The sequence below is a fragment of the Staurois parvus genome, unplaced genomic scaffold, assembly GCF_062004578.1.
Source record: "Staurois parvus isolate SC_StPar_1 unplaced genomic scaffold, SC_StPar_1.0 ptg000019l, whole genome shotgun sequence".
Classification (NCBI taxonomy): domain Eukaryota; kingdom Metazoa; phylum Chordata; class Amphibia; order Anura; family Ranidae; genus Staurois; species Staurois parvus.
The window spans coordinates 24181659-24193690 of NW_028317815.1; the positions used below are offsets into that span (position 1 = coordinate 24181659).

Sequence of the window (12032 nt, forward strand, 5' to 3'; positions counted from 1 at the left end):
GCTGGGCCAATCACAGCCCATCTGTGTCGTGATTAGCCGTTGACAATCACAGCTAATCACAACAAAAAAACCTGAATTAATCGATTTCATTCAGTCACATTGTGTAAAACAAAAAAAAAAATACTGATCACCTCCCCAAAGCAGTACTTTGTTACCATGGTAACATTATACTACTTTGGTCATAGTGCAACATAAAAAAAATCTTAAAAAATATAAAAAATAAAAAATGTAATAAAAAATAAAAAGAAATTGAAAAAAAATTATCATTTTCAACCCAGTGGGCTGAATGATAAAAAAAAACTGAGAGGTCGCTGTCCTAACTATGCAATGTTAGTGTCGTTAATGTTAGTGATGATTTCTCCCTCTGAGCTTTTGTGTTCTGACAGGGAGACTGCCCATTTGCCAGAACACACTGATCAGCACTAACAGCCCTTGGCTGCCAGCGCTGATCAGCTGCTGGTTTTCCAGCATGTTTTTTTGACAAAAGCAAGATTCTGTTTGACAGACAGCATTACACACTGTCCAAATGTCGTCTAGTTCCTGCTGAACCGGTCGATAATCAGACCTCCGTGTACCCAACGTTACAATCACCTTTATAGTACACTTTCCCTGAATCACTAAACTTACTGTAGTTTTTTTTTCTTTAAATCCACTATATAACATTTATCATGTGCATTTAGTGCAAGTTCACAATGCAGATTACCTTCCTTCAAAGTAACCCATACGAATCATGCAGTATGGACAATGTAATGCAATGCAAGAACAAACTAGAGCCACAAACATAATGAAGTGATCCCATGGGATTGCAAGCCCTGGCACCCCTTGTTAAAATTAACCACTTCAACTCCAGAAAGTTTTATCCGCTTCATGAGCAGGCCATTTTTTGTAATACCACACTGCACTACTTTAACTGGTAATTGTGCGGTCATGCAACAATGTTTTTAAACAAATAGAGCTTTCTTTCAGTGATGTTTTATCATCAATGGGTTTTTTATTTTTTTTGATATAAACAAAAAAAACCTGAAAATTAAAAAAAACTATATTTTTTACTATCTGCTATAAACCCTATCCAATGAAAAAAATTAAAAAATCAAATGTCTTCATACATTTTGCCCAAAATGTATTCTGCTACATGTCTTTTGGTAAAAAAGCGTATATTGATTGGTTTGCGTGAAAGTTATGACACCTATAAGCTATGATATAGATGCCAGAATTTTTGCAGGCGAGCCTTTGTAAACTGGTTAAATAAAACTTGTTTAGCTGTTACTAAGGTCTTTCATTGCTGGGAAGTTTTTGACTCTCCTTTTTATATATTTTAGGTCCCCCTTTCCTGTATCTAGGCTAACAGCTGTCACCAAGCAGATCAGCTTATTGCACATTGCTTTAGGGTTAGTTAGGGAGTTTTGGAGGGAAAAACAACATCCAATTGGGACTTTCTTCTTCATATATAATGTCTGTCTCCTGAGGCGATTTTCAGCAGTTAGATCTTCAATAAATGCCAGTTGCCCTGCCCGCCCTGTCCTTCGTCATGGCTATCGTTTGTTGGGGGTATTGTCGCTTACTATTGTGGGTGGACAGTGTGATTTATTGGACTGTTACATTCAGCTGGAGTCTTGGTAACTGTGCTCTGGCATTTACTATTTGTTTCAAATGTTATTGGTTTTTATGGTTAACCGATTTCTCACTGGCCTGTAGCAGATGTACTGCTACAGTGCAGCTGCACTGTGCAAAATCACACAAATACATGTGATTTTGCAATTCAGCCCCTCGATTGCTGAGGTTGGCAATCACCGAATGCCCGCTGCAGTCCGGCTATAAGTCGCTGATCGCCACCATTACTAGTATAAAAAAATAATAAATACAAATTCCAGTATATATATACATTTGTAGGCTCTATAACTTTCATGTAAACCAATTCATATACACTTAATGGGATTTTTTTTTAGCAAACACATGTAGCAGAATACATTTTGGCCTAAATTAATAAAAGAAATTTAATTTTTTTTATTGGATAGGTTTTAGAACAAAAAGTCAAAAATATTTTTTTTTTTTATAAAAATGGTCAGTCTTTTTTTGTTTATAGTGCAAAAAATAAAAATGCAGAGGTGATCAAATACCACCAAAAGAAAGCTCTATTTGTGGGAAAAAATGACATACATTTCATTTATGTATGGGGTTGCATGACCGCACAATTGTCAGTTAAAGTAACGCAGCACTGTATCGAAAAAATTACCTGGTCAAGAACGGAGGTAAATCTTCCAGCGGGCAAGTGATAAATAACTTTAAAGGGCCATCACCTGATGGTTTCAAAGGATATGTGTCTGATGTTTCATTTAATTAAAATCTTTTTAAGGATATTTATTATTATCTGCTAAATTGGGGTTTTACATAACAATAACAATATATACACTTTGCCAGGCCAGTCCATTGTGTGATATTGTAAATCAGTAGTGACTTCTGAGAAACACAATCATTGTGATAGACAGATAAAAAAAGACAATCTCCTGTTAACAATTTGAAATGTGCCAAATATATGAATACAACTGCCTCTGTACAGTGCTATTATTGAAAGAGACTATAAAAACTTTGTAAAAAGCCTCAAACCACATGGTGATGGGTATTGTACTGCACATTTTATTCATTTTATCTGTACATTTATTTTTTCTGCAAAAATTCAAGTACTAGCCAGAATTTGAATCACACTAGTGTTTGGAATACAGGCTCCAGTGTTAAAGTAGAACTAAGGTCAAAAACTAAAAATCAATATGTGATAAAACTAAATAGGATGTAAAATATGTCTGCCTTTTTGTTGTAGAGACACAGCTTCCTCATTTTCTAAATGTTTCCGTTGTCTCCTTTTGCGTTATGCTATTATTGAAGAGACTACAACGTGGCATTATGATGTAATTGGGGGGTTGCTTCCTTTTCTTAACAAGCCCTAGAGTGCCAATCATCTTAGGAGACATGCCAAGGTTCTGCCCAATCTTCTTGCATCCAGTCTGTCTATACTCCACCTATGCCCTGAAAACCCAGAAGTAAGCTCAAAACAAAGCCAACCATGTGGCCAACTGAAAAAGGATAGGATAAATGGGGGATAGGGGGATAAAAATAAAATGCCAATGAACATATAAATGGAACCAACACATAGACACAAAAACAAAGGAAGGGATATATGGTAAAAAAAATTTAAAATATATAAACATATAAATACCAACTAGAGTATAATATAATATAGGTAATACTATTAATGCAATACAATTTATTATAAGTGGGGAAGTGGGGATATGAATAAAAAAAATAAATAAAATATATATCTATCTATCTATCTATCTACAAATGTCTAAAATATAAAAAATGCCTACAAAGGATCTGCCGCCCCAAGGCTCATAGACACAAAAAGGAGATGGGGGGGTGCATTATTCTGACTTCCATCGGCCCAGGAGAAGGGGAGAACATCCCCAGTTTCATAACAGTAAATATCATAAAGATATCCAGTATCCACAAGAGGTACGATAGTCCACTGCCCACTCGGGTGTCTATGGAAATAAATCTGTGGTGACCACCTTGTTCACCAAGGTTCATTCCAATGAAGCATTGACCCTCCCTGAGGGTTTCCCCAGGGATTCCCTTCCCTGTCCTCCAGGATCAAGCACACCTACAGAGGAGCCCACACCCCTGGATAATCATGCCTCTGCAGGTGGGGTTGTGCCTTCTTGTCCCTCTGATGTTCCGAGGCATTCATAGTCTCCACTTTTAGAGGGGAGATTCCCTTCGGGGGGATCAACAGGCGGAAAAGATCCAGAGAACCCATGGAGGAGGGAAAGGTGAGACAAAGTCCCAAAAGAGGAAAAAGGTAACACATAATTTAGGCACTATCAAGATTTTCAACCTTTCACAATATGGTTTTAGTGATGCAGAATTAACAATGTTACAAAAGGGACTCAATTTTGCACCGCCCAACCTTCCAAACCTATTTGAACTTTTTGTAGGCCTTAATGGGTTCATGCCTAGCCTGACATTCAAAAGATATGTTTCGATTAAGGATAAGCAAAGTGATGTTGGAAAGGACACTGCTTGTTTAGACCAAAGTGGGGACAGTACCTCTTTGGAAGATGTAGCTTTAGCTGCCCTTGAGGACTTATGGGCAGAGGGAGACGCGGAATGTGCAGATCAAGAATTTAACCCATGGTTTAAAGAAACCCATGGGTATGTAAACATGGGTACTGTCCAACACACTCCCTTTAAACCCAAGACGGTATTCCATCCACATCGGGCTTAAGGGAATCATATTGCCTCATTTTATGAGGTGTCATATGCAGAGTTCAGGGCTATCTGTCAAAAGTCTAGGGAAAAATCATAGTGCAGATATGTCACCTATGGAAAATAACACCCTTGAAGGACTGAGGAATAACCCTGATATAGTCATTAGGTAAGCAGACAAGGGGGGAAGTCTTGTCATTCAGGACAAGATAGCCTGTCTAGCAGAAGCAGCCAGGTTCTTGGGGGATGAAAACATGTATGAATTGCTCCCAGGTGATCCCATCAAATCATATTTGAAAAATTTGCTGATCCAGCTCTGCAGAGTAAGATACTTACCAAACAGGAGTGGGCCTTTCTGTACAGATTTCATTCCATGATCCCACACTTCCATCATATCCCAAAAGGGCATAAAAGTGAGACCAATCCTCCAGGTAGACCCCACATTTTTTTAAATTAGTTGATAGTTTAACCAGCAATTTGGGCAACTGCATCAATTATTTTCTACAGAATCTGGTCATACAGCTTCCATCGTGAGGGATTCAGGACACATGCTTGAAATTCTGTCAGGGTATCACTGGTAAGAAGGATATAGGTGGGTCTTTCTTTATATATCATCCCTATACACATCTATTCAACACCAGTATGGTCTACAGATGGTCCAGTACTATCTGTCCAAGGACAATTCACTGCACCCTTCTCAGATTTAGATTATCCTACAGTGTATCGAGTTCATTTGACTCATAAGTACCTCACATTTACGGGACAGTTCTATAGACAGTAAAGAGGCACAGTCATGGGGGCCAGGTTTGCCCCTAGTTATGCAAATTTGTTTATGGGTTTTTAGGAGGAACACCACATTTGGACCCACATGATATTGATGATATACTCATCATCTGGGATGGCCCGGACACCACTTTAGACCCCTTCATCGAATATTGTCAACCAACTACCTATGGCATCGAGTTTACTCATGTGGCAGATGATAAAACATTGGTGTTTTAGATCTTGAGCTTAGATTAGAGTATGACTGTTTCTAAGACTCATTTCAAACCCTCGACAGAGAGAGAGAGAGAGAGAGAGCACATGACCACCCTAGTGTACTACCACTTTATTGTAATAAGGATTGAAAATGTTTCAAATTGCACATTTTCACATTGGTACCAAGCATGTCTGCATATAAAGTGATCCACCACTTGGTCCCTGTAAGATCCAAAGCCTCTGGAGAATCCACTGTTGATCGCAACCTATTAAGGACATTAAGGACTGTGCGTAGGTGACTAGTAGCTCCGAGGGAGGGAGGATCACAATTCAGTAACCCAGGTCAAGAATATGTCACAGTTGCTACGAATATGAATTTCTGAGGCGTGGCCTCCTTTGTCAAGTCAGGTGATCCTCCCTCCCTCGGAGCTATTAGTCACCTATGTAGCATGCACAGTGGGGAGGGACGCCAGTGGTCTGTCACTGTGCCACCAGTGCAGTCCTTAATAGATTGCGCTCAACAGTTGATCATTCAGAGGCTTTGGATCTTACAGGGACCATGCGGTTGATCACTTTATATGCAGACATGCTTGATACAATGCAAAATGTGAGTGCAATTTGAAAAGTTTTTAATCCTTATTACAATAAAACGGTATTGCAATAGGGCAGTCGTGCACTCTCTCTTTGTATGTTTTAGGTCCTCTCTCACCCCCCAGTGGAGATAATAGAGAGCTGAAGCACCCCAGGAGACAAAAAGGATAAGAGATAAAATACTTGGATGTTTTATGTTGTGACGCTTCCTGTCCATCATGGTACTGTAGTGGCCAGTGCACAAGCTAGTTTATTATTTCTTCTGCAAACCCTCAGCAGACAACTCTTACTTGCATGCTGGGAGTCATCACAATCCCAGATTAAGAACATTCCTCTGGGTCAATTCTGCAGGCTGAGGAGAACCTGCACATTAGCTGAGATAAATGATGCACAGAGTTAGATTTTGAGGAATTATTTCCTGGAAAAAGGTTATGCAGCCCCCATATAGATGAGGCCTATGAAAAATACAGGAGGGAATATGGCAATGCATTTGAGGCCACAAGTGGTATGGGGGTCACAATCAAATCCAGCTCTCCCAAGAGGTCTTTGGGTCAGCATAGTTTGGTATATTGTACTAGGTACAACCAGAAAGCCTTTGACATCAAATGCATTTTATGCAAGTATTTTGGGCATCTTAGCTCAGGACCCCCTGCTATCTGGTCACATCCCCCAGTGGCTGGAAGTCATCTTCCATAGATACAGAGATCTGAGGAGTATGATAGCTTCCAGCAGGGTCAAACTTCCCACTTGAGACCAGGTTGGGACACGATTTTCAACCAAAGGAGGAGTTACAGATGCGGAGTGCCCAATTGAGGTACGTGCAAATACATGTGGCACAGAAAGAAGAAGTTTGCAGGGTTTGATGGGCTAACTCATCCCATTAGACAGTTTATTAATTGTGGGACACTGTCTAGTTTGCCCTTGTGGACTTTTGTATGTGGGCCAGACCTCACGTACTCTCAGGATACGGTTCAGGGAACAGAGGAGAAACATTCTCCATGGATTTGAGAAGCATTCAGTGTCATGTAATTTCAGAGATGAGCATGAAAAAAACCAGAAGGACCTTAAAGTAGTTGAGATTGAAGCCATACAGGGTGACAGTGACCCGGGGTGAAGGTTCCTCCATCTCTTCAAGAGAGAGACATTCTGGATCCATTGGATGGGACTTTGGTCCCTAAGGGCCTTAATGATGGGTTGGACATCCACACTCTGCTGTGATTCTCATGGCAGTCTTTGAGTTGGAAAGGGTGGAATTAGGTTCTCCAGTCACGGTCACATCAGCCTTAGAGATATCGTGTTCAGCATACATGCCTGTTTTCATTCCTTCCTTTTTCATTCTCATTTTCATTCTCATTATACTCTTTCCTTTGTCTTTGTTTTGCATTCCACCTTCCCATTCCCCCAATTTGGCCAGGGCATACAGCCTCATTTTGTGGAAATAACATCAAAAGTAAACATTTGTGTTTGAATTTCCTATCAGGTCTATACATATGTTGGAGCAAGAAGGTGCCAGCATTATTTAAGACTTGTAGCTGGTTAGTTTAAAGACATTGGTTTGTTCTGGACATCCATGTATGCCTTTACCTCATAGGCTGTGTCTCTCCACATTTTGGCTTAAGGCCTTTCCCTTCATACCATATGTGGGCAAGGTTATATCCCTCAGTTCATGTAGAAATGCACTTGGTTTTATATTCTTTTATGTTAGCATGGTGTTGCCTCTCCCCCCCTTCCCCCCCATCTCCTTTTTGTGTCTATGAGCCGGGAGGTGGCAGGTCCTTTGCAGGAATTTATTTTTATATTTTAGACATTTTTTTATATACTGTATATATACATACATATATACCCTTTTGATTCGTATCACAGCTTTTAATAGATCACATTGCATTAACAGCAATACCTACAGTATATTATATTATGCTCTACTAGGTACTTATATATTTTTTAATTTTCATCATATATCCCATCCTTTGTTTCTCTGTCTCCGTGTTTGGTTCCATTTTTATTGGATTTTTTTTTGTTATGGTATGTATATCACATTGTACTTCTAAATACATATTTTTTGGGTGCACAGCTGCACTCTGTAGGTGGCTGGTTCATGGGCCGGATGTGGTCACCATTTGTTCCAGCCGGCCCCATCTCTCACGCTGACTGCTGACATACTTCTGGTCCCTTAATAGATGAAGCAGTTCCGGTGCACCATCAAATGGCATGCTTCCATTTTTTGTTCCAAGGAAGCGCCATGTGCACCTCTATGACGGCTAGTTTGTTTGGTTTTTTGGAATCTTGTTCTTTCCACCCCAACTTGGAAGCATCATTGTTCTGCTCACATCAAAGTAAGTGATGCGCTCCTTCTAATGACATGGTGAATTCAGCAGGTGGTACTTTTCTATACACAGTGGTGTTATATTGAGTTTTTACATTTTTTTAAGGGTTTTCTCTGATAACATTAACTTCACTATATATAATAGGGAGATATATACATACGGTTTCAGAAGTTCTTATTCAAAAGTGTGTGGTGAGACCGTCACCTGCCGCTGAAGCGGCTATTATAACGTATTGGAGTGTTTTTCATACATGTGCTTTTATATTTGACTCAAACGTGAGTTCCATTTTAAGGGGGGCTTTGGTTAATTAATGTGTTAATGGAATTACACTATGTAGCTGTTTCCATTTTGCCCACATATGGAGTTGGATTATTAAGATTAAATCTTGATGACGAGGAGGTCGGAAAAGAGAGTGATCAATACTTTATTGGATAGATGGTGATCTTGTTCTGTGATACTGAGGTTGAATAGCCCACTGTCGGTCCTGTAATCATTCAGCACCAAGGAGTTTGATTTCCCACTGCTGGTTACTCACCAGTATCTGGTGAGTGTTCAATTTGATGGGGTGTTAGTCACTGGAGGATCACAATGATGGTGGATTGAACAACCTTAAATGAATATCACAGCAATGAAATGAACTGAACTTTATTTCAAATTTTGCACACTTTGGTGAAAGTTTCTTTATTTCTTTTCTTTTTATGTGGTATTGATTTATTTATGATCCTTTGTTTCTTATGGTAAAATTTATTTAACTGAGCGCTGCTATGCAGACATTTTAATTACTCATATATTTGTTCAAGATATATTATATACCCAACATTGATAAGTTATGCTGCCGCCTTTATCCTTGCATTTTCATTGGTTGTGTGGACACTGGTTTGGTTTCGGACCGCCATTTGTTTTTTGGGTGTTAGGTGTGTCTGCGTGAGTCTTTTCTCCTTTTTTTTTCTCTGGGCTCCACCCGCTGTATGTCCATGAGGAAGGAGTGTGGAGTCTGCTTCTGATCTAGGACCATTTATAGGACTCTAGCATAATTGATTGGTTCACCTCTGAGGAAAGGGGTACAGCTCCCAAAATGCATCAGCTTCATCAACCCACATGTTCAAGATATATTATATACCCAATATTGATAAGTTATGCTGCCGCCTTTATCCTTGCATTTTCATTGGTTGTGTGGACACTGGTTTGGTTTCGGACCGCCATTTGTTTTTTGGGTGTTAGGTGTGTCTGCGTGAGTCTTTTCTCCTTTTTTTTTCTCTGGGCTCCACCCGCTGTGTGTCCATGAGGAAGGAGCGTGGAGTCTGCTTCTGATCTGGGACCATTTATAGGACTCTAGCATAATTGATTGGTTCACCTCTGAGGAAGGGGGTACAGCTCCCAAAATGCATCAGCTTCATCAACCCACATGTTCCAGGACGGGACCCCAAATCTCTACATTCAAACTATTTGTTTTATGCCTGTTTGGTTTGTGAGCACCCATTTGTCTATGATTTTAATAAAGTATTTGTTATCACGGTAATGCATGAGATTTGTGCGCCCTCTTGTGTGTTTTTCTATCAGCTTCATTTTATTCATTGTTCTGTTTTCCACCATTTGTATGTACAAAGGTTACACAGCACACAACATGTATGCCTCCTTTACTACTGACTGAGTCATGGCATCTCATGACATGGTTGAATACGCATTTGCTTAGGGCACTGGAGTAACAGAGCAAGAATGTATAGTTTGCATTCCTGATCTGTTTCCTAAAGCTGGGTATACACTAGTAGAATTTTGAACAAAAATTTGTAGGAAAATTCATACAAAAAAATCTCAGTACTGTTGAATGTTTCTCAAACGCAGTTTAAGATTTCATTTTCTTTTAGCATTCAATTTTGGAATCAATGAGCTTTACTGAACGAAAATCACATACACTGTGAGAAATTTATACATTCAAGAAAAACATTTCCCATCATGCTCCTTTGAATTTTATCCATGCTGTAGTCAAAGTGACTTAACCCCGCTAATGATTAGGAAAGCAAATGATGTTTCTTACAACCTTCTTACAACAAAAAAGTCTACTAGTGTGTACCCAGCTTAAAGCTGACTATACATTTAACATTTTTTTTCCGTTCAATCCTGTTCCAATCCACCCAATTCAATGTGAATGGGGGAATCATTCCTGCTGAGTTACTGTATTCTGACAGCGGGGAGACCTCCCCACCATCAAAACACACTGATCAGTGTTGCGGACTAAATCTGGCAGCACTGGTCATTTCGGAAAAACCCGACAGGTTGGTTATACAGAAGTCAATAGGTAGGTCGACAACTAGCCTGCCCATACATGGATCGTGATTTGTCTGGTTCCTGCTGAACTGGCCAAATTTCTATCCAAGTATGGCTGTCTTAAATGTCCATAATAGTAGGAGGCAGCCCAGGGCAATGAAGGGTTCTGAGTTACTTATCTCATGCTGTCACTAGATGGTGAAGCCTGAAATTAGATTATCACCTTGACTCATGATATATGATATCAGCGTTTTTACCGTAAGCTCATCTCCATCTGGATCTTCCACAGGTACTTGAATTAAGGAGCGATACACTGGAGCATCTTCACTAATCGTTATATTTTCTAAAAAAAAAAAAAAATGGAAAAAAGATTTTATATACATATATATATCCATACACAGTATATAGTGGTCTTGGTGAGATTATACTCAAACAGTTGGTGCATTTACAATGGGTTGCTCCAGTCCAAAACTGCATTTTTAGGGCATGGCAGCCCACTTTTATTCCATAAACGAAAAGCTCACATATACAGTACATCAGTTGCCTACACAGGGGTTTCTTCCACAGCAATATGTACAAACTAAAATACCAAGCCACCTGGCTCTCTTGTTGGCAGTGCAGCTGCTCCTCTTACCAGTCCCTCTGACTGTGTTTTCCAGCACTCCTGGGTCACTTGGCTCTTTTAGCTTTTAGTTGCAGCTCCCTGCTGTATGGCCCACCTCTGGCCTATTGATTGCGGTTCTCCTGACACCCTGATAGGAGCCAACCTGACTCTTGTGATCATACTGAGATTGAATAAGTTTGAAAATGGAACAGCTGTTAAGTATATAGGAGCATTCTGACATCATGATGTATATTTACATTGAGACACATGTGATGTCATGACGCACAAAGTATATTTACGTCATAACTCAAACGGCGTCATTACGCAAGTGTGTGATACATGACGTCATATACGGGTGTGGTGTGGAGTGATGTATCCACACCCCCTACCTCATATTATAAATCTGACCATTGTAATCATCTACCATTTGCCATGTGCTCTGTTTGACACAACATTACAGTTTGTACTCGTTTAGAGGCGAAATTAAAGCCTCGTTTAGAGGACTTTTAGTTTATTTTTTATTTTTATTTTGTCTTTCACTTTGAATGAGTACTAATTTCTTATTGGGGTAATCTGGGCTATGATGCAGAAGGCTTAAGGGAGACACTGTACATGTGTGCTAGCTGGAATGGGTGCTGTAGTGTACTGTGGTGTGTAGCGCTTTAGGCAGGTAGTCAAGCCCTTTAGTAGCCACAGTAACCTTTAGTATTAGTCCAAGCCTGTAGGTAGATGGTTCAGTGGTTCATGGGGTGCACTCTTGCCCCTCCCCTTTTTGTCCTGCCATGCATGCTGCTGTGCATGCCCAAATAAGGATCTGGTAGAGGTTTCGGGGGGCTCGTGATTTTTTTTTACTTGCTTTTTGCATGAAATTCCCCCTTCAAATTCTTCCCAGACTGGAAGCATCTCCACACCATTTTTTTTTGTTTTTGCATCAGACCCCTTAAAATCCATATCAGACCTGAAGGGTTACCACACTCGATCCACCCTTTTGTTTACATTCACCTATTTAC

At 39.8% G+C, this 12032-nt stretch overlaps 1 protein-coding gene across 1 annotated transcript in view; it reads right to left on the bottom strand.

The window, feature by feature from the left end:
- LOC149472960 (cadherin-related family member 4-like) overlaps positions 1-12032 on the bottom strand; it is a 140778-nt gene that overhangs the window by 111327 nt on the left and 17419 nt on the right. The window contains exon 3 of the mRNA XM_089686741.1: positions 10676-10761. Within this exon, the coding sequence (XP_089542867.1) occupies positions 10676-10761 (86 nt within the window). The remainder of the gene's footprint in view (positions 1-10675; positions 10762-12032) is intronic.